This window comes from Stegostoma tigrinum, chromosome 16, assembly GCF_030684315.1.
Source record: "Stegostoma tigrinum isolate sSteTig4 chromosome 16, sSteTig4.hap1, whole genome shotgun sequence".
NCBI classification, from domain to species: Eukaryota; Metazoa; Chordata; class Chondrichthyes; order Orectolobiformes; family Stegostomatidae; genus Stegostoma; species Stegostoma tigrinum.
Window position 1 is genome coordinate 30,027,651 of NC_081369.1, and position 23,447 is coordinate 30,051,097.

At 41.5% G+C, this 23,447-nt stretch overlaps 1 protein-coding gene across 5 annotated transcripts in view; it reads right to left on the bottom strand.

Moving 5' to 3' along the window:
- Nucleotides 1–23,447, bottom strand: part of phkb (phosphorylase kinase, beta) — a 238,112-nt gene that overhangs the window by 140,745 nt on the left and 73,920 nt on the right. For all 5 annotated transcript variants that reach the window (XM_048546675.2, XM_048546671.2, XM_048546672.2 and 2 more), the window contains 3 exons: nt 20,073–20,180; nt 19,852–19,932; nt 5,276–5,391 (listed from right to left, as the gene is read on the bottom strand). In XM_048546675.2, coding sequence (XP_048402632.1) covers nt 5,276–5,391; nt 19,852–19,932; nt 20,073–20,180 — 305 coding nt within the window. The remainder of the gene's footprint in view (nt 1–5,275; nt 5,392–19,851; nt 19,933–20,072; nt 20,181–23,447) is intronic.

Genomic DNA, 23,447 nt, shown 5'->3' on the forward strand with positions numbered 1-23,447 from the left:
AGAGAAAAGAAGATAGGTGGAGAGAGTATAGGTGGGGAGGTAGGGAGGGGATAGGTCAGTCCAGGGAAGACGGACAGGTCAAGGAGGTGGGATGAGGTTAGTAGGTAGATGGGGGTGCGGCTTGGGGTGGGAGGAAGGGATGGGTGAGAGGAAGAACCGGTTAGGGAGGCAGAGGCAGGTTGGACTGGTTTTGGGATGCAGTGGGTGGGGGGGGAAGAGCTGGGCTGGTTGTGTGGTGCAGTGGGGGGAGGGGACGAACTGGGCTGGTTTAGGGATGCAGTAGGGGAAGGGGAGATGTTGAAACTGGTGAAGTCCACATTGATAGCCTCACAGCTATTTCTCCCATTGTTTTTTCCAGCACCTAGGTCGATGCCAGGTGGTCCATTCAGTTTCACTTCTTTGTTGAGACCTCATAGCAATTGGTACAACTAAGTGGCTTGCTAGGGAACTTCAGAGGGCATTTGAGAGTCAACCATACTGCAGTGGGTCTCGAGTCACATATCCACCATACCAGCTGAGGATGGCAGATTTCCTTCGCTGAAGGAGATTAGTGAGCCAGATGAGCTTTTCCTACAATTGGCAATGGTTTCATAGTCATCAGTAGATTCTTGATTTCAGATATATCACCTGATTGAATTCAAAACAGTGATTGACAGATTTCTAAATACAATGACGTAAGCACCAATGAAAGCAGAGTGGTTAAAAACGCAGTGAGGTGGATGATCAGCCATGAGCTTATCAAATGGTACAGTTGGCTTGATGGGCTGAAAGGCCTACTCCAGCCCGTAGATTCTCATTTACCAAGTGAAATTTGTTGAAAGTGAGCTTTTTGAAAGTCATTTCGCAATTTGAGTCATTGCATGAACTGGCAGGAATTAGGAAAAAGGGGAAAGTAATCACTAAAAGAAAAATACTTGAACATTATACAATTAAGCAAAGATCTGATATTTACCGATATTGTCATAGACCGATGTAAGCAGGAGTAAAGATGAAGTGAGGCTTTTTTTCCCCTCCTGTTGGTTCCCTCACTACCTCCTGCAGACTCAGTTCTCAGGTATGTCCTGAGACCAGGGGATAGCACCAGAAGGCCATCCCAACAAACCCACCTGGCTTGGGCAGAGGTCAGTGGAACACAGGTCAGCGGCAGTGGCTTTCACCATCAATTCCATTTGTTCTTTATCGCTTTTCGGCAACAGCATAAAATCCAGTATTTCAAAACCCCCTTCAGTTTTGAAGAAGTCATTTTTGATTTGAACATTAACACCATTTTTCTCTCTACATATTATGCTACTTTATTCTTATTATTGTATAGAATATTCTCCAAGAATTTCAGTTTTTATTTCTCTTTGTGTTATTATGGGCCAAATGGCACACAACCCTACTGCGTGGGGCAAAAACAGTTGAGGGGTGCCAGTTATCAAGATCCCACCCAATTTGAAGAGGGCTGTGCAACTGGCTGGGAAAGACTGGAACTGCCCCTGTGACATTTCGGAGACAAGAATGGCCTGGAACCCAATAAGTAATAGTATGATCTGATCTTTTGTGCACAAAAGGAATCACATTACACTGCATAAGCTTTTCTGCATCTTCACCAAATAATTCTGATTGCACTAGTAGCACCTAGCACAGATTCAGCACAAGAAGCTGTAAGCTGAACTCTTTGTTACCAGCTTTATCTCTGAGCAGGATGCCTTTCAAACCACAGAAACTCACTGGCAAGGCACAGATTCAATCACCTTGGTGGATACTCAAGCTAGATTAAACTCTATGACACAATCTATTGAGCACATCATTGACATGAGGAAGAAATTTCTGAGACCTCTTACATTCAGAGGACTGCTGAACACCAGGTGCCTGTTCAGCCTCATGCAGAAGATATGCCTCTACTTTCGCACTTATGTTACATGGTCAACTTGCAGAAAGAAGCAGGGGAACATTAATCAACTGTGCCAAAGACCCTTGGTTGGCTGGTGGGAAATATGGAGGGTTCCTTCATGTTCTTACTATTGTGGTGGCTCCAGTAATGAGTATTTGGCTGCCAGGATAGAAAGGGTGATATCAACTTAAGGACCCACGTCTGGCCGAAAGCTCAATGGCTGCCAGATATTTGCTCAGACCTTCGCTCTATCACTCTATCTGTGGGTGCTCAGTATCATGAACAAGTCCAGAGTGCAAGGTGTCCATTCTTCTAAAGGGAACAGGATAGTTCCAGCAGGCATCCAGAGGGAGAAGCAATCGATAGAGATCCCAAGGATTTTTTCCTCTGTATACTCAGAGTTGCCCGGCTCTTCCATCTCCCGTCGAGAATGATCCCACTGCCACCAACAGCAATGGTAATGAGGGTACGCATGCACCTGTTAAGGAGGCTCTTAGCAGCAGGGTACCTGTATACCCTGACACCTAGTTCACCCAACCTAACCCCAGGCTAACCCCGCATTTATTATACTCATCCACCTAACCTGCAGATCCCTTGGACACTGCGGACAATTTAAAGTGACCAATCTACTTAAACTACTCATCTTTGAATTGTAGGAGGAAACCAGACCACTAGAGGAAACCCATGAGGCATGGGGAGAACATACAAAGACAAACAGTCACCTGAGAATGGAATCGAACCCAACCTCTGGCACTGTGAATGCTGACCCTAGTTTCAGATTATGCATCATTGCTCTGTATTCCAACGATAGAACAAATAGATTCTCTGTATGTACCCACTGAATCATAGATCATAGAATCCCTATAGTGTGGAAACAGGTCTTTCAGCCCAACAAGCCCATACCGACTTCAGGGCATCCCACCAAGATTCATCCCCTATAACCCACCTAATCTACACATCCCTGAACATAGTAGGGAATTTAGCATGGCCAATCCACCTAGCATGCACATCTTTGGACTGTGGGAGGAAACCGGAGCACTATTTGATCATTTAAAACAATGCAACTAAACAAACTCGATATTTTAAATTCAAGTAAACACAAAGCAAGATAATACAGCATTTTTTTTTCATTCATTCACAGGATAAGGGTGTCACTGGCTGGCCAGCATTTATTGCCCATTCCTAACTTCCCAGGTGGCAATTAAGAGTCAAACATATTGCTGTGGGTCTGGAGTCACATGTAGGCTAGAGGAGGTAAGGATAGCAGTTTCCCTCCTTCCAGGGGAGTACTGATTATCTGAATATTTGGTACTAATTTAGTAACCTGTGCAATTTGTGTTAACAAAGTGTGGAGCTGGGTGAACACAGCAAGCCAAGCAGCATCTTAGGAGCACAAAAGCTGGCGTTCCAGGCCTAGATCCTTCATCAGAAAAGGGGGATGGGGAGAAGATTCTGAAATAATCCTCTAGTCCTCAATCCTCACATACCACCGCACCAACCTTCGGATACAACACATCATCTTCCGGCACTTCCGCCATCTACAATCCGACCCCACCACCAAAGACATTTTTCCAACTTTACCCTTGTCTGCCTTCTGAAGAGATCACTCTCTCCACGACTCCGTGGTCCGCTCCACACTCTCCTCCAACCCCACCACACCCGGCACTTTCCCCTGCAACCGCATGAACTGCTACACTTGCCCCCACACCTCCTACCTCAACCCCATCCCAGGCCCCAAGATAACTGTCCACATCAAACAGATGTTCACCTGCACATCCGCCAATGAGGTATACTGCATCCGCTGTACCCAGTGTGGCTTCCTCTACATTGGGGAAACCAAGCGGACACTTGGTGACCACTTTGCAGAACACCTACGCTCGGTTCGCAATAAACAACTGCACCTCCTAGTCGCAAACCATTTTAACTCCCCCTCCCATTCCGCAGACGATATGTCCATCCTGGGCCTCCTGCAGTGCCATAATAATGCCACCCAGAGGTTGCAGGAACAGCAACTCTTATTCCACTTGGGAACCCTGCAGCCCAATAGTATCAGTGTGGATTTCACCAGCTTCAAAATCCCTCCTCCCTCCACTGCATCCCAAAACCAGCCCAGCCCGTCCCCGCTTCCCTAACCTGTTCTTCCTCTCACCTATTCCCTCCTCCTACCTCAAGCCTCACCTCTGTTTCCTACCTACTAATCTCATCCCGCCCCTCCCTTGACCTGTCCGTCCTCCCCCGCCCCCGGACTGACCTATCTCCTCCTTACCTCCCCACCCATACTCTCCTCTCCACCTATCTTCTCAGCTACCCATCTTCGGTCCGCCTCCCCCTCTCTCCCTATTTATTTCAGGATCCTCTCCCTATTTATTTCAGGATTCTCTCCCTATCCCCCTCTTCTGATGAAGGGTCTAGGCCCAAAACGTCAGCTTTTGCACTCCTGAGATGCTGCTTGGCCTGCTGTGTTCATCCAGCTTCACACTTTGTTAGCTCGGATTCTCCAGCATCTGCAGTTCCCATTACCTCAGTGTAATTTGTGTTGCCAGCTTTGAGTAACAGGGCGCCAGGTCCTAGTCTGTCACCATGAAAAAATATGCCGATTTGCTTGTCTCAACTCCAAGTAGTCTGCGTATGCCCCTTAATAACTTCCATAATAATGTACACAATTCTTGAACTGTAAATCTTCCAGTATCATCTATAAACTTAGGCACGTAACTCTGTTCTTTCACTCCAGTCATTAAAACTAATGGTAGATAACGAAGGCCCTGATTCAGATCCATAGAGAATACCACTTGCCACATTTGTTCAAATGCTTAAACATAAAATAGGAAAGAAATATCATAGTTGTAAAAGAGACTGGAGAAAAGGGAATTTGGGGAAACAGATGTCATTGTAATTTTCTTTTGCTTAAAATGATTTATTACAGTGGTAATGCTATTACTAATAGTCTTGACATCCCAGTACCATTTTTAATGTGCTGTTAGGAATTTTACAACATTGCACAAGCTGATGTCTTTGAAATATCAAATAGTCAACAAAATTCCCTGGAGCTTCTAGCCTTCTGAAGTTGGTTGCACAGAGTCAGGAAAATCACCCTAGACCTTCCTAAATCATAGACGCAATTACGTGTACAGTAATAGAAACAGAAAGTAATGCTGTAAAAATGTTCAACATAAATGGCTACTTCAGACTGGAAATTTTTTTTCATGATCCTAGAAAAGGAAAAAGCATGCAAGAAAAATAAAATGTTGCTAAGTTTAAAAAAATTGCATCATCCTCATTGCATTTTATGTTTTCGTACCACATTATGGCAAAACCAACCGTTTTCTTTTCCCATTTATACATGTAATCAACATACAAAATGTAGGTCTAAAATATTCATAAGGATGTGAAACAGTATACCTTGAATGCAGTTCAGTGCTTCCATTGTTATATTTGCTCCCTCTCTCCCACATACCAAAATCTGGCCTGCGATAGCTTCTTTCCACACAGAAAACAAGATTTTGAATGAAAGTTACCTGTTAAACATCATCACAAAGTTATGACACAGGCAGAAGACGTTTAGTAATCAGTTTACATCACAATGTCTGTTTTCCTTCCTGAATATTGAAGCCTATATCATTTTCCTTCTAAGCAAGTTTATAGTAAGATGGCTCGAATCAAATAATGGTAGAAAGTCACATGCTGGTGGAAACATGTCCATTTGGACCCTTCTCAATTTATCAATAGACCTGTTCAACCATAGCAGTAAAACTTATCTTAAACATATGAATATTTTCTGGCAATCTAGTATTTAGATGGCATGGTAGCTGTACATGTACAATGGACTGTGGAAAGAACATTACAATTTAGATAAAATTTACCTAATTTGGTCTTTTTAAACCATTTTTGTTCATTTATGTTTGCTGCTGGCACTTAGTTTTTGCAAGCCTTTGCATAAATTGTTTTAAGTCATTCCTGATTTGTGCCCACTTCCTATACTGGCACGATAGGCCTTAAATTGGAATCCCTTCCTCGACATGAGGAGAAAGAGGAGAGCTTACAAAATCAGGTTTGGCTGCTGATAAGATGCTCTGCAGACCTCTTATGTTCACACCTGTGCACCTACATATTCATCGAGAGATAAGCATACCTAAGTTGACAGATAATTAGTACAAACAGAGGCTGCCATTGCAAATGAAACTGGCATAGTAGATTTAATGGCTCTATTAAGGTACACAAAGAATGTATGAATTTTTGTGTTGAATGTGTTCATCACAATGTGATGAATGTGGAATGTTGAATGTGGAAATCACAGCATGACATGCTTTCAGTGGCAACACTTGAAGAGAGATATGCCAGGAAAGTCAAGAACCAGACGATAGTTGACCATATCCACCAATAAAGCAGGAACCATTTCAGCAGGTCCTAGTGTACAAATTTGTCCACGGTCTAGTCCAAGTATATCATCTTAGGCTCCAAGTCAGAGACAGCAACATTGAGATTGTAATGTCAATGTTGAGTTTAAACCTGATTTTAGCTCCCTGAAGGATGCCAGACCAGGCATCATCAAAGAGGTGTCAGCTGCTTCATCAGTTGCCTACAGACTAATGCATACATCTTGAAGACCAATTTCTGCTTCTTGGGCACATTTAGTTTTCACCAGTGTCTTCTTATTCCGCTAAATTTTTGGTCATGTCAACAAATAAACAGAAGACTCAACGATATCGTGTAAGGTAAGGATCAAAACTAAAGGAAAAAAAATTATGTTCAACAAGTAACACATTTTCTATAGTATCCATTTAGATGTTATAAATAACTCTGGGACTTGGTGATTATGCAGGACATCATGTTGATGATTTGTTATTGAATAATACTTTACATGTACTCCCAAAGCTAGGAAATTGGTTTCAACTAAAAATCTACAATTAATCTTCGATTACATGAAAAACTTAAACTCATTAAAGCAAAATTAACTGAATTGAGTTATTTCCAGAAACTTAAGTAAAATTATAGATATAGCACTGCAAAGGGTTTGCTGGCTCTTTGTGGAGAGCATTGTGGTTGGTCCCAAACAAACACAATTGCACTAAATGTCTGAAACTTTAGCAGCTTTGGCTCAGAGCTGGTGATCTGGAATTTGAGATGTAGCCTTACAATGTATTGGAGAGAGAGGGAGTTAGCCAGACATTTTACTTGATACCAAGAAGCAGCGACACCATTTAAGCTGTTTAGTCATTTAATTTAGTTAATAGCTTTGGACAGGAGTATGTTACTATGACTGAAACAAGAAAAGGAACTGCAAATTTAATGATAGAGAACCTTTAGTCTTTGCTGTTGCCCAAAAGATTCAATGTATTTACTACTGGTGTGAATGAGAAGAGAAACTGCAGGGAGAACAGGCTTTCTGACAAAAGTAAAAAGGGATGTGGTTGGCTTGGAGGATGCATTGTCAGAGGGATAGATACTGTTCTCTGAAGTTGCAAAAATGACATCCCTGCACTAGAAAAGAACAATGAACAGAAGATTTGATTATCATGTTCTGTGTAAGAACCAACCACATAGACAGGACAAGGACTGAGTTTCTGCTGAATGAGTTTGAGGAGCGAGCGTGCAAATTATAAACTAAAACCGCAAATAATAATCTTCTTTGGATTACTACCTGACCCACCTGCAAATTGGCATAAGGTCAAACAGTTTACAGGTGTGAATGCATGGCTAAGTTATGGTAGGAGGTGATAGTTTTCATTCAGGGCATCAGTACTGGAGAAAGGTGGGAGCAGTTACTGGGCTGGGATCCAAAGTCCTAGGAAGTCAAGTAATTAGATTGACATTGTGGGCATTAAACTTATTGGGAGGAAGAAAAGTTCTGGAAAATTTGCACTAAAAGATCTAATGAGTAAAGTCAAGACTATAAAGCAGAACAACAATTTGGATAATTCAAGATCACGGCAGGAAGGAATGCAGAATTTAACAATGGTAAAAATGTATGAAGACAAAGGCCATTTGCACAAACTAGGATTGTGATGGAATACTCTCACTTTCCTGAACTGAGGCAACAAGACTCAAGAAGGTCGACACCATCCATGGCAGCACGGTGGTTCAGTGCTTAATACAGCTGCCTCACAGTGCCAGGGACCCAGGTTCAATTTCAGCCTTAGGTGACAACCTGTGTGGAGCCTGAACATTCTTTCTGCGCGTGCATGAGTTTCTACCGCGTGATCGGTTTCTTCCTGTAGTGATTGGTACATGGTTGGCCAGGTGGATCTCATTCAGTATGAAATCCCTGCATGGGCCACTCAGGGAGCCCTCGCTGACAGATATAAACAGAAGAAGTTGCAGACAGCCTCTTCCCTCTAGGGACCGGCTCTAAGCTAGCTGGTCAGAGTCCATGTACCGCACGTGTGTAAATAAAGGGTGACCTGGTGACAGGATACTGGCTGTTGTGCAGTTATTTCACTCCCAGAGTCCAAAGATATGCAGTTTAGTTGGATTGGCCATGCTAAATTGCCATGTAGTGTCCAGGGATGTGCAGGCTAGATTGATTAACCATGGTAAAATGCAGGGTTATTAAGATAGCATGGCGGGGGCGCTGCTGATAGATCTGGATGTGATGATCTTCAGAGGATTGGTGCTACTCAATGTGCCAAATAGCTTCTTTTCACAATGTAGGAATTCTCTGATCCAAAATTGATCATTAGGACTACAAAGTAGCTACCAGCCAGAACAGATGGTATTAGAAGCAGCTCCTCAATTATATTATAATTGAAAAATGAGTAATTAACAATAAAGTCTGGATTTTCCATATCATTTCTACTAATACACATTCTACTTTTTCAACAATGCAGTGAAAAGCAGACTGTGGACATGAGAGAGTAAACGGATGTATCTAGAGTCTTATAAAAAATTACCTTGGATCTAAAACCACAGTCACACAAATGAATAGAGACCTGTTCCTTTCAGCATATGGTGAACACACTGAAATACACCATTGTTTCAATGTTGAAGGGAATGTATGTACATGGCTAGATCAGATCAAACTGACAATTCCCAACAAATTAGATTTTAAAAACAACTTTAAATTGAGGGAGATTAACCCCAGAAGAGAAAACAAAAATAAGCTTCTGAGATCCATTTTCTCACATACTCCACTGCCTCTTTTCTTATGGGTTCAATATGTAAAGAGACTTTGTGAAATCATCAGAGCAAAAAAGAGTGAATGGTATACCACATTCAAGTGCCAACTTCCTCACTGAATTCAATATCCTTCTGCATAGTACTCTGAGTCCAACACAATGCTGCTCCACCCATTCCTCTTTCCAAGGCCACCTGCTTCTTTGAATAGCTACCACTGACACCCAACCTTATCTAATTGTTTTCTTACACCCATCCGTCAGTATCAACGTCCACTAAGGCTGTTCCTGGTCCAGACATTGCTGACCAGTTTATCTCAATATATGGATAGTTGCACCATTCTTATTATCACAAAATCTGGGTCAATACTCAGCTTCAATTTGTTTTAAAGTCAATAAAAGTCTGAAAATAAGAAAAACTTAAAACTTAACTGCATTTTGCTGTTTCCTATGATTGATGATTGGGGCCCCACAGTGCTTTAATGAACTTAAATGACTGTCGGCAGATTTTTTTGAGCACTACTTTGGAACTTGCTGTGATAAAACAAATTTATGTAATTTTCCCTCAGTGCTCTGAGTGTTCAGCTTATAGACAAAAATGAATATGAAATATAAAGATAATGCAGCATTCTTAGTTCTTCACATAAAATGTAATATCACCCCGACTCCACATCCCCTTTTATTGGATTGCAGACTGTGAACAAGGTAATTGTACTGTTTTTCAAAAATGTTCGATACTTATATGCACAAATTAACATGGAAAATATATAAAGAAAGAAAATATATTGAAAATTCCAGATAATTCTAGATATTGTCATACCATTGTCTCATTTACATTTCATTAACTCTCATGAAAGCATGTGGTTGTGTCAGTAATACAGAACTAACAGTTCGATGTGTGAGGAGACACAGAATGAAACAAGTATGAGAAGGCGCAGAAATAGATGCATGAAGAGAGAGAGAATGCCACCATGAGATGGAATATCACCTTCAGGAATAAAAGTAGAATGGAATCCATGAGGTGTGGTTGATTAAGACATGTAAAGAGATAAGATAGAGGCTAGAAGGTGTGAGTGGAGTTGGAAGAGTACAGGATTACTGAGAAGAAAGGCAGATTAGGATGTCAAAGCGTAAAAGTACATGATAACTCATTGGCAGGGATGTGGATTTGGACCAGTTCTCTGAACTGCCTCCATTGCAAGTACATCCCTTCTTAAATAATCATAGTAATTTAATCATAGTACTCCAGACCCATGCCCAGATGTACAAAGATTTGACTTCTTTATAACCGATCCTTCTTGTAAGAAAGGCCAACATTCCATCTGTTTCCTGAATTACTTGATGTAGCTGCATGCTAAGGTTTTATCATTCATATTTGAGGACACATTGATCCTTCTGTACCTTACTATTCTTCAGTCTACCTCTACTGTAATTTTTGCTTTCTTCTTACCCAAGTGGACATTTCATATTTGTCCCATATTACATACTACCTATCACATGTCTGCCCACACGCTTAATCCATGTGTGCTTCTCACAATAGGTGGCACAGTGGTTAGCACTGCTGCATCACTGTGTCAAGGACCCAGGTTCAATTCAACCCTCGGGCAACTGTCTGTGTGGAGTTTGCACATTTTCTAGGTGCTCCGGTTTACTTCCATAGTCCAAAGATACGCTGGCTAGGTGGACGGGCTATGCTAAATTGCCCATAGTGTCCTGACATGTTTGAGGTGGACATGGGGAAGTGCAGGGGTGGGTCAGTGGGTCAGAGTGGGAGACTCTTTGTAGGGGGCGATGTGGACTCGTTGGGGCGAATGGCCTGTTTCCACATGGTAGGGATTCTCTGATTCCATGAACGGTTTCCCTGTATCTTTGTATTCTCCTCAAATTCACTGATAATGCAATCTGTCTCTTCATTCAAGTCTTTAATATAGTTTGTGATGTGGTTGTAGTCCCCACATTGATCCTTTGACACCCTGCTAGTAACAGTTTGCCAACCTTAAAATAACCATTTTGCCCCAGCTCTCTGCTTTCTACTAGTTAGCCAATTTCACGTTCAAATCCCTCCAATTGGGTTTCCACCCACAAAATAACTGAAATTGCACTTATTAAAGGTATAAATGACATTCAAAGAGACTGTGAATGTGGTAAATTTTCCCTCCTCACCTTTCTTGACCCATTCAAACCTTTCAGCGTCAATCACATCACCTTCCTCCAAGATCTGTCCTCTGTTGTCCATCTGAGTAAAAAAAGTCCTGCCTGTTTCATTCTCATCTTTTCAATAAAACTAGAGACTCAACTGCACGGGATTCTCCTTGGTTTAATTCTATTTCTGATCGACAAGCTGCCACTTGGTGACATAATCTGAAAACATTTCATTTTTCACAGGAAATCCAAAAAGAAGGACAGGAAAAATATGTGGTTGTAAGAGCTGCTCCTTTTTTGCGGTATTTTCAGGGTTAGAACTGATTTTCTTGAATTCTAGGAGCAGTAACTGCCGTCTTATAAGTTTTACATTTTGTTCTCCAAAGTTCCAAGACAAAGATCAAAACAACAGCACATTAAAAATGAGGAAGACAGACAAAGGGAATGACCACATCGGCAGTGAATCAAATGGAGAAATAAACCAGCACTGCTGTCTGACCCAGCAGTGAACCTGCACAGCTCACTGTTCTGCTGTTTGATTTCAAGTATCCCTGAACATTGGAATTCATCGAAGAAAAAAATGGGCAAACGGCAAAATTCACAACCGACCTTGGAGAAAACAGTACGGGAGATTTCACAGTAAGGGAGCAGTTAAGTGACATTTTAAAGTGATGTCTTACTGTTTTTTTTCTTGTAAGTCTACAATAGTCAGTAGAGTGGATTCTTTTTTGATTGTATGTTGTAATTGAGATCTATCTCTTGATCAAACTTTAAAAATATACAACATAGTTACTAAGATACCTGGAGCAGTGTCTTTTAGAGTAGTAAGACTGTGTTATTTTCTGGGTCTGTAGATTGTTAAGGTACAAAGACGGTCTTTAGCAGAGTGATGTGCTCTTCTTATCGGATGTGGGGGATTTGGAAGAGTTTCCATGTTACTGACGGTTATGTCTGCAGGAAGTGTGTTTGGTTGTGAATCCTATCAGATCACATACATCAGTTGGAACAACACCTTGAGGCAATGAGGAATTTACAGGAGTGGGGTGTGTGATGGATGGCAGTTGCAGGAAGGGAGATAAACCAGAGACACAGTCAGGTAAGGTAGGTTACCTCCAGGAAAGGTAGGAGAGGGAAACAAGTCATGTAGGGGTCTCCTGTGGTTATCCCCATCTCAAACAAGTAGGCTGTTTTGGAAAATGTAGAGGGTGAGGGACTTTTAGGGAAATATAGAACCTACAGCCAGGTTTCTGGTACCAAGACTTGCTCTAATGTAACAGGGGGTATGTTAGGACCAATTATGATAGGGGACTCTCTCATCACAGGCACAGGCAGACGTTTCCGACAGCAAGATATCAGAACGTTGTATGGCCTCCCTGGTGTCAGAATCAAGGATATCTCTGAGAGGGTGCAGAACATGCTCAAAGGGGAGAGGGATAACCAGTTAGATGGTCATTGTAGACATTGGAACTAATGGCACAGGAAGATAGAAGGATGAGAATCTGAGGATAGAATATAGGCAGTTAGGCAGGAATGTAAAATGGAGGTCCTCGAGGGTAGTAATATCTGGATTACTCCTGGTGCGATAAGCCAGTGAAGGTAGAAATAGAAGGATAGTGCAGATGAAGAGGAAAAAGATAAAACCCCCACCATAACCATCCTATTATTCTTGCAGATAACGGACACCTCCATACAAATTTGTTTCTCAATTTCCCCACTGACTTTTGTTGGTGGGGGGGGGGGGGGGGGTCTATAGTACAATCCCAATAAGGTGATCATTCCTTTCTTATTTCTCAGTTCCACCCAAGTAACTTCCCTGGATGTAGTCCCAGGAATATCCTCCCTAAGTAGAGCCATATTGTTATCTCTAATCAAAAATGCCACTTTCCCTCCTTTCTTGCTCCCCTTTCTATCCTTCCTATAGCATCTACACCCTGGAATATTAAGCTGCCAGTCTTGTTCATCCCTCAGCCACATCTCTGTTATAGCAAGGATAGAAAGGGGAGCAAGAAAGGGGAAGTGGTGTTTTTGATTAGAGACAACAAAATGGCTGTACTTAGGGAGGATATTCCTGGGACTACATCCAGGGAAGTTACTTGGGTGGAACTGAGAAATAAGAAAGGGATGATCACCTTATTGGGATTGTACTGTAGACTGCTCACCAGCACCCCCCACCACACCCAAAGGTCAATGGGAAAGTGAGGAACAAATTTGTAATGTGTCCGTAATCTGTAAGAATAATAGGATGGTTATGGTAGGGATTCTATCTTTCCAAACAAAGATCGGGACAGCTATTGTGTTGAAGACTTGTTGGAAAGGAATTTGTTAAGTGCATACATGAAAATTTTCTGATTCAGTATGTGGATATACCTACTAGAGAAGGAGTAAGACTGGATCTACTCTTAGGAAATAAGGCAGTGCAGGTGTCTGAGGTGTCAGTGGGGGAGCAATGTGCAGTCAGTGACCATAATTTCAGAGTGGTGGAAAAGGATAGACCGGATCGAAAAGTTAAAGTTCTAAATCGGAGGAAGGCCAGTTTTGATGGTATAAGGCAAAAACTTTCAAAAGTTGGCTGGGGACTGATGTTAGCAGGTAAAGGGGCAGCTAGAAAATGAAAAGCCTTTAAAAATGAGACAACGAGAGTCCAGAGACAGTATTTTCCTATTAGAGTGAAGGGCAAGGCTGCTATTTATAAGGAACGTCGGATAACTAGAGAAACTGAGGTTTTGGCTGTGAAAAAGAAGGAAGCATTTGTCAGGTAAAGACAGCCGGGATTGACTGTATTTTTAAAAGACTATAAAGGCTGTAGGAGTAGAGAAGAGGGAAATCAGAAGGGCAAAATAGCTTTGGCAAATAGAGTTCAGGAGAATCCAAAGGGATCCTTCAAATACATTAAGGAGACAGTACCACCCCCAAAAGATCAGCAAGGCTGCCTATGTGTGGAACCGAAGGAGATGGTGGAGATAGTAATCAGTATTTTGCAGCAGTGTTTACTGTAGAGATGGATATGGAAATTATTGAATGTGGGGAAATAAACAGCAACATCTTGAAGAATATCCTTACTAGAGGAGAAGGTCTGGAGTCACATGTAGGCCAGGCCAGGGAAGGTTGACAGTTTCTTTCCCTAAAGGCATTAGTGAACCAGATGGGTTTTTTAAACAGGCAACAATGAATTCATGGTTTAATTAGATTCTTAATTCCAGGTAGTTTTATTGAATTCACATTCTACCACGGCAGGATTTGAACCTGGGTCCCCAGAACATTTTCTGGGTCTCTGGATTAACAGTCCAGTAAAAATACCACTTGGCCATCGCCTAGTAGATAGGACAGTGAAGGCGGCATTTGGTGTGCTTGCCTATATGGGTTGTTGCATTGAGTTTAGGAGTTGGGAGGTCATGTTGCAGCTGTACAGGACATTGGTCGTGCAAATTTTGGAACACTGCATGCAATTCTGGTTTCTCTTCTATAGGAAGGATGTTATGAGACTTGAAAAGGTTCAGAAAAGATTTATAAGAATGTCGCCAGGGTTGGATGGTTTCAGTTATAGGGAAAGGCTGAATAGGCTCAGGTTATTTTCCCTGGGTCCTGACCTTATAGAGGTTTATAAAATCATGACAAGCATAGATAAAGTAAATAGACAATGTCTTTTGAGATAATGGGAACTGCAAATGCTGGAGAATCCAAGATAATAAAGTGTGAAGCTGGATGAACACAGCAGGCCAAGCAGCATCTCAGGAGCACAAAAGCTGACGTTTCAGGCCTGGACCCTTCATCAGAGAGAGGGATGGGGAGAGGGTACTGGAATAAATAGGGAGAGAGGGGGAGGTGGACTGAAGATGGAGAGAAAAGAAGATAGGTGGAGAGGAGAGTATAGGTGGGGAGGTAGGGAGGGGATAGGTCAGTCCAGGGAAGATGGACAGGTCAAGGAGGTGGGATGAGGTTAGTAGGTACGAAATGGAAGTGCGGCTTTGGGTGGGAGGAAGGGATGGGTGAGAGGAAGAACAGGTTAGGGAGGCAGAGACAGGCTGGGCTGGTTTTGGGGTGCAGTGGGGGGAGGGGAAGAGCTGGGCTGGTTGTGTGATGCAGTGGGGGGAGGGGACGAACTGGGCTGGTTGTGGGATGTGGTGGGGGAAGGGGAGATGTTGAAGTTGGTGAAGTCCACATTGATACCACTGGGCTGCAGGGGTACCAAGTGGAATATGAGTTGCTGTTCCTGCAACCTTCGGGTGGCATCACTGTGGCACTGCAGGAGGCCCATGATGGACATGTCATCCAAAGAATGGGAGGGGGAGTTGAAATGGTTCGCAACTGGGAGGTGCAGTTGTTTATTGCGAACCAAGCGGAGGTGTTCTGCAAAGCGGTCCCTAAGCCTCTGCTTGGTTTCCCCAATGTAGAGGAAGTCACACCGGCTACAATGGATACAGCATACCACATTGGTAGATGTGCAGGCAAGCCTCTGCTTAATATGGAAAGTCATCTTGGGGCCTGGGATAGGGGTGAGGGAGGAGGTGTGGGGGCAAGCATAGTACTTCCTGCGGTTGCAGGGGAAGGTGCCGGCTGTGGTGGGGTTGGAGGGCAGTGTGGCGCGAACAAGGGAGTCACGGAGAGAGTGGTCTCTCCGGAAAGCAGACAAGGGTGGGGATGGGAAAAATGTCTTGGGTGGTGGGGTCGGATTGTAGATGGCGGAAGTGTCGGAGGATGATGCGTTGTATCCGGAGGTTGGTGGGGTGGTGTGTGAGAACGAGGGGGATCCTCTTTGGGCGGTTGTGGCGGGGGGGGGTTGTGAGGGATGTATTGCGGGAGATGCGGGAGACGCGGTCAAGGGCGTTCTCGACCACTGTGGGGGGAAAGTTGTGGTCCTTGAAGAACTTGGACATCTGGGATGTGCGGGAGTGGAATGCCTCATCCTGGGAGCAGATGCAGCAGAGGCGGAGGAATTGGGAATAGGGGATGGAATTTTTGCAGGAGGGTGGGTGGGAGAAGGTGTATTCTAGGTAGCTGTGGAAGTCGGTGGGCTGGAAATGTCTTTTCCCTGGTGAAAGAGAGTCTAAAACTATAGGGAGTAGATTTAAGGTGAGAGGGGAAAAATATAAATTAGACTTCAGCGGCAATTTTTTCACGCAGAGGATTGTGCATGTATGGAATGAGCTGCCAGAGGAAGTGGTGGATCCTGGTATAATAACAACATTTAAAAGACATCTGAATGGGAATGTAAATAGGAAGATTTTGGAGGGATATGGGCCAAATGCTGGCAAATGGGACTAGATTAATTTCGGATATCAGGGCAGCATGGAGGAGTTGGGCCAAAGGGTCTGTTTCCAACTGAACATCTCTATGGTTCTATGTATGCTGATAACATTCAGCTCTCACTAATTACTGGCCATCTCAAACCTCTCCAACTCTCTCCCACTGTTTTTCTGACATTCAGAAATGGTAGAGCAGAAACATCTTACCAGTGGAAAGATAAAACCATCATCTGACCTCTACTACAAACTCCTTCTTGGGTAGATTTTCATTGCTGCACTAACTGTCTGAAGCTGAGCTAGACTATTCACAACATTTGTTTTGCGTTTAACCTTGACATAAGCTTCCAAATACAAATCCACTCCGTTACAAAGTCTACCTACTTCTATCTCAGTAACCTTGCAACTCTAATGAGAACATCAAACCCTGCAGTCACAGAATACCTTGGCATGCATCTACTTATTTAAAAAAATGCAGTCAAAACAGTTAGTACATTTAGAATAATCAACTAAGATAAATAGGGACTTTGTGCTTAACCTATTTAAATTTTTTTTTCTTGGGATGAGGGCGTCGCTGGCTACGCATTTATTGCCCATCCCTAATTGCCTAGAGGGTAGTTAAGAGTCAACCACATTGCTAGGGGTCTGGAGTCACAGGCAGACCAGACCAGGTAAGGATGGCAGTTTCCTTCCCTAAAAGACATTAGTGAACGAATTGGGTTTTTCCTGACAATTCACAATGGATTCATGGTCATCATTAGATTCTTAATTCCAGATATTTGTTGAATTCAAATTCCACCATTCCACCATCTGCTGTATCAGAGAAAATGGGAACTGCAGATGCTGGAGAATCCAAGATAATAAAGTGTGAAGCTGGATGAACCTCAGGGAATCTCTCTCCCACTGCAACTCTTTTGTTCTCTCCATCTTCGATCTGCCTCCCCCTCTCTCCCTATTTATTCTAGAACCCTCACCTCATTCACTCTCTGATGAAGGGTCTAGGCCCGAAACGTCAGCTTTTGTGCTCCTGAGATGCTGCTTGGCCTGCTGTGTTCATCCAGCTTCACACTTTATTATCCACCATCTGCTGTGGCAGGATTCAAACCCAGGTCCCAAGAATGTTGAATTTTCTGAAGAAGGGTCCCGACCCGAATCGTCAAGTTTTCCTGCTCCTCCGATGCTGCTTGGCCCGCTGTGTTCATCCAGCTTCACATGGTGTTATCCCAAGAATGTTGTCCGTGTCTCTGTATTAACAGTCCAGCAATAATACCGCTAGGCCTTCATCTCCCCCTATCTACTGTTGTGCCTGATTACTGGTGGAAAACAATAAGCTTGAAGCTCCTAATGGTTGTAACACCTTAAATCCGTAATTTTTGCAGACAATTTTAAAGTTTAAATCCATTCTCATACTAATTTGCACATATTTTAATTAACTCATTGTAAAACACAGCAGTACTTTGATTCACGCTTTCTACGCCACCGAGTACAAATAACTGTACAGAAGATTTAAAATCACCACAACTGTTGGTATTGTGAGCAGGGCACTTGGAATATCAACTGATGGCACAGGAATGAACATTAACTGCAAAGGAAGGGTTAAATGTTTATTTCACCAGCCCTAAGGTAGGAAAGTCAACATTTGAAATGGCAGCAAATGAGCTGATTTGAAGATCCAAGCCAGCGAGCGAGTCTGTGGGTATAATAATTGAAGATGGCGTGGCACCACAATTGAGTTTTCATTCCTTGGTTAAGCAAGTCGGGTTAGTTGTTATTGTTCTTAGGGTAAACTGAGGTGAACCTGTTGAATGGCTGTGGGGTAAAACAGGAGGTTTCATTTCCTAAAGAGACCCAGTTGGGTAAAATGCGAGATATTGTTTCCCAGCCAGGTAGGTAAGACTAGAGACACAATTTCCTGGAAATAGAACTGGCAGGATAAAACAAGGGAGACATTTCAGAGAGAGACAACCATCAGATTATAAATGTAACATCATCCATGGCAATTAGAGCTCGACAATTTACACTCTGATGCCGGTAAGAAGATCACTCTGTGTCAGCTTAGGATGTTGGAATTTAAAGTGAAATTGAACCGGGCAGACGGCAATTCATGCCATACTATGTGGTCTGTCTGTTCTTTTATTCATCCCTCCTTTTTAGAGCAAAGCAATTTTGATACAACCACATGGCTTGCAAGCCATTTCAGATGCATTTAAACTCTGGGCATTACTGGAGATATTCATAGACCAGGCCCAGTAAGGCAGGGAGATTCCCCTTCTGGAAAGGACATATGTGAACCTTTTGGGCTTTCAAAACAATCGACAATGGCATCATGGTCAACTATTAAACTAATTTTTAATTCCAGCTCATTAATGAAATATATTTTTACATGCTGCAAAGGTGAGATATGAAGCCATGTGCACTTAGCCTGGGTTTCTGAATTACTAGTCCAGTGATATAACTATTATGCCACACCTTTCCCCAACTGTCAGCAAAAGGAAGTGGAATCATTTAGTTGGAAGGCAGGCATTACAGGCATGTCTGCTTACGTACATTGCTACAGTAACCTGAGGCAAAAGTGTGACATCATACCTAAATAATAAGCTACAATCTAAGTCTAAGAAATGTATTCAATTTCAAAAGGGCATGAGCCATCGTCTGCTACAGCATGCTTGCAGTGGTAATATTTGAAACTGTCATTAGTTAAGACTCAAAAATCTCGAACAGATTCAGAGCGGTGAGCCAAAGGCTGGGGTACTTGTTGGATGACACTTTCAACTTGTCCCAAAAGAGGCATGAAGCATGTGGGTCAACTGCATCAGTTATATAATAACAAATGTTAAAAATTTTCCAAAACACAGATCTACAAGAACGTAAAGAAAATATTTACAAAGATGAAAAATCAACTCTGGATACGAGTTTTTCATCAGCAGTGCTGCCAATAACCAGGGGTCATGGATTTGAAATAATTGGTGGAAGAATTAAAGGGGAGCTGAGAAATGTTTTCATTCAGAGAGTAGTGCAGTTCTTGTATTCAAAGTCTGGAAGAGTGGTAGAGACAGAAATGTACATTGCATTGAATAAAATAGCTGCACATGTACTACAGGACTGCAGGCAATTAAGTGAAAGGTGTGACTAGGCTAGGCAGCTCTTTTTATTGTGTGGCTCAAGCAAAGTGGACCAAATGTAGATTTTCAGTGTTTCCATTTTTAAACTGGGTGCTTTCCCCTCTACAGTGATTTCTATGTCTTTATTAACTATTCCCATGATCCGCTTGTCACTTCCCATTGTTGTCCCTACTCTTCTCCATTCTGCTTTGCACTCTCCCTTTCTATTCCATGCACATTCCTTCAGCCATTTTGTTTATCCTTCACCAGACTCCAATTTGCCCACCTAATTTTTAACAAGTTGATCAAGTGTTATGAACTTTACAAAATTTTGGGAAATAAACTTGTTTATTTTCCTTGATGATCAGTCTACCAAACAGTACCTCATCAGTATTGTAGATAATCTGTAGTCCTGAGGAAATCATCTCCACCAAGTATAATAAGAATAAAGACACAGCATCGATCTGCAGTGCAGAACAACAAAAAAAATCAAAACAAACCACTGAAATGTTGCTGCATTAATAAATCAATAAACTGTAACTGCTGTGGTGCACTCTTGTAATGTTTTTGAAAGAATTAAAACTGTGTAACAGCACTACATTACCTGAAGATGTCCATACTCTTCACTAGATAACACTTCATCACCGGTATGCACATTGAACACAGAATGTAGGCAATTTGATGGATCTGAATGTTGTTTGAAATGTTCCACCTATTAAAAATCAATTGAATGAATAATTGAGTAGTTTGAAAATTATGATCTGATCAATGACAGCAATAGTTGATTTGTGAAGTGTAAGTCACGTCTGACTGAATTTTAAGAGTCCTATCAGACTTGATGTGCATAGTATTAAACTGAATGCAGGAACAAAGTTATGTCTGTAAGTTTGCAGATGAAGCTAAACTACAAGATATGGAAAAGCATGCAGATGAGGGCACAAAATGTTTCAAAGAGACTGTCATAGTGAGTGTGTAGGTTCAACATCTTCGAATTTGGAACTCAAGGGCGAATTGCAATGTTTACTAATTTCTAACAAACTGCAAATATTGGAGTTGCAATAGGAAGTAAATATCCAGACATATATAAAAAAAAATCACTAAAATCCAGAAATCTAGTACAAGTGAAATCGTAATCAAAAAGGTTAATGAAAGAAAAAACAAAGAACTGCAGATGCTGGAAATCTGAACAAATAGCAAATATTGCTGGAAAAGCTCAGCAGCTCTGGTAGCTGCATTTCGGGTCAAGTGGCCCTTCTTCATCTTCAAAGTTGAAATACAGAGGAGTTTAGGCTTCAGTTTTACAGAAATTTAGTCAGTGTTGGAGTTAGAAATTTATGCAGTAGATGTAAACACTTTGAGAAGTGGATATTTAAACTGTATGATTTAGAGTTTTCTTTTATCACTCCTGCTCTTTAAAGATGAAAACAGGCTAATGCTGTCTGTACATTTTGAAAAAAAGCTTCTGCTGGAATGTATCATTCAATAGGTCATCTGATACGGTTAAAGTAAAGTGCCAACTGGACAAACAGTTTCAATAGAATTCTTTGCTCACATTTCCCAAGTGCTAATTCCATGTCATTATGAATGTGTGGTTGAGTTTCAAAATCTACAATGATTGCCACAGGGTATTCTGTGTTCAGTTTTATTAACAGCTTAAACAACTATTCAAGGATTTTTTAACATGTGGATCTGAATAGAAGTTTCTTCTTTTTCTACAGGATTAACTACTTCTGGAGGTTGAAAATATTTGAAAGAGTTTCATAAATGAAACTTGCTTCACTATGAAGTGTGCACGAAAGAGTGCTGTATTAGATTGTTAGAAATTTTTGTCTTCTAAAAATAACCATCCTCATATGGTTCCAAAGGTCTGTCCATGGTGGGTGTTGTGTGAATGTCTACAGAGGTGGCATACTAGGCCCTTTGAGGGGGCATGGGAGATGGGTAGTGCATGAGTTGAGAGAATGGTCGTTGGGATGGATGGGAGCATTTGTTGTCATAGAGGAATTCTGGGGATACAGCAGGTAGAGGCATAGCATGGGAGTGACAGGATAGGAAGAATGAAGGCGAGAAGGCCAAACTGCTTCAACAGCCAAAGCCTGAGAAACCAAGGTGGGCCTTCTAAACTGCATGTTTTGTAGCTGCACAGAATCATGCATAGGATCAGTAGACCTGTTTCAACTCCATTTAGGTCAAACAAAACCCTTATATCAAGACAGTTCTATTGAATTAGAATATTTCAAGTGAAATTATGTAAGTTATGTAAGGTGATAAAAGTTTTCTACTCAGTCTCCAAAAGTTTGTGAATGCTGGATCAATTGATATTTTTAAAACTGAGAATGACGATGTTTTGTGACACAAAGGTGTCAAGGGATATAGATTAAAAACTGGAAAATTGTAGAGATATAGATTAAACATGAACTGATTGATTAACTTGAACAGCTGAGATTCCTGTTCATTTTATTATGCTCGAATGAATGAATATTTATACCAACATATTCATATTACATGACATCTTAGAGTGCAATTAAGCACTTTTTAGAAAGTACAACCTGCAATTCCAACAGAATTAGATGTAATAATGCATAAAAAAGGAGTGAGAAAGGAAATAAAGTCTAATTATCCACCCTATTAATTAGGAACCTGTCAAAAATGATATTTTTTCATGGTACTTTTGCAAATTCAGCATTCACAATGTTCAACTATTTCAACTTAAAACAACACTGTTAGATATCACTATTAATACCAGTTCAACTCACGACTGTATGTTGGAGCACATGTTCTTAACAAATCAATACAGGTTGTTCGAGTCCGGGTATAACTTTTGGAAACCCTGGTAGTGATACCCAAGATCATGGTGACAAACCTCTAGTGAACATAACCATTTCTCTCCAAACCTAACTCTGAGCTTAGTCATTTGTCGCAACATGTTATTCGATCTCCCTATATTTTATAATTGCTGACTATTTATTACTGAAATTTCAGACTATTCGCTGCCAATTCAACTGCCACACAGCATTTTGAAGTTTCCCTAATTTTAATTACTTCTGTTTTCTTAGATCACTCTCATAGGAGAATCCCAACAGTCCATCTCCTGACAGCTTCTTTTCTTGCATTGAGATCCTACAAAATTGCTATCACATCTACTGGATTTTGAAAATCTGGCATTCTTAAATTTGACATGGAATTGTCTGTTAAATATGGAATGAAACAAATAAACAACCTTATGCACTTTCCAATTATCTCTCTTAAGGTTGTGGCAGACAAGAAGACAAACCGTAAGCTTGGTAGAAGTATTGGAACTGCAAACTTTACTTTTAAGTCTGTGTATTTTCTTTGACTGGATTTAAAGAAACAGCAATCACACGCAAACATATAAAATTTCTAACTTCTGCCACATTAAAAAAAGCTCCCCTAAATATTTACATTCTTCTAACATCAACTCCAAATTCCTTCAAAAAACGTCCAAAATACTCCAACCCTTTTTAAGTATTATTCTGGCCCAAATGCACCCTCCACATCTTCTCTGCCACCCTTGTCTAATCTATTCACCAAGTTCCCACACTACTGCTATTCTTAAATCCTTTGATCCCAAACACCCCAGCGATCATATCAATGGTATACAAAATCCAACAGATGCCATTCAATTGTTCAGTGTTGACTGCCTGTGATGAAGGCATGATTGGGAATAAGGGAAATATAATCAAAAGCATTGCCACGTCACTGTGAAACAGTGAAGAACTACAAAAAAATGAGTTGGCAAGTGATAGCAATCAAATATTAGTGGGAATAAGCAGCCTCCTCAGGTATTATTGTGGTTTGTTTCGTTTCTGGCAATACCGTTAAAAGCATAAAGTGAAGGGAATGAGAACAGCCAGGAAGTCTGGCCTATATGGGGTCTTCCATGTTAAGAGTGAAAGCTGAAGAATATGCTGTCAGGTTCTTCATCTCTGCACTACCTTCTCTGCCACATACTCATCCC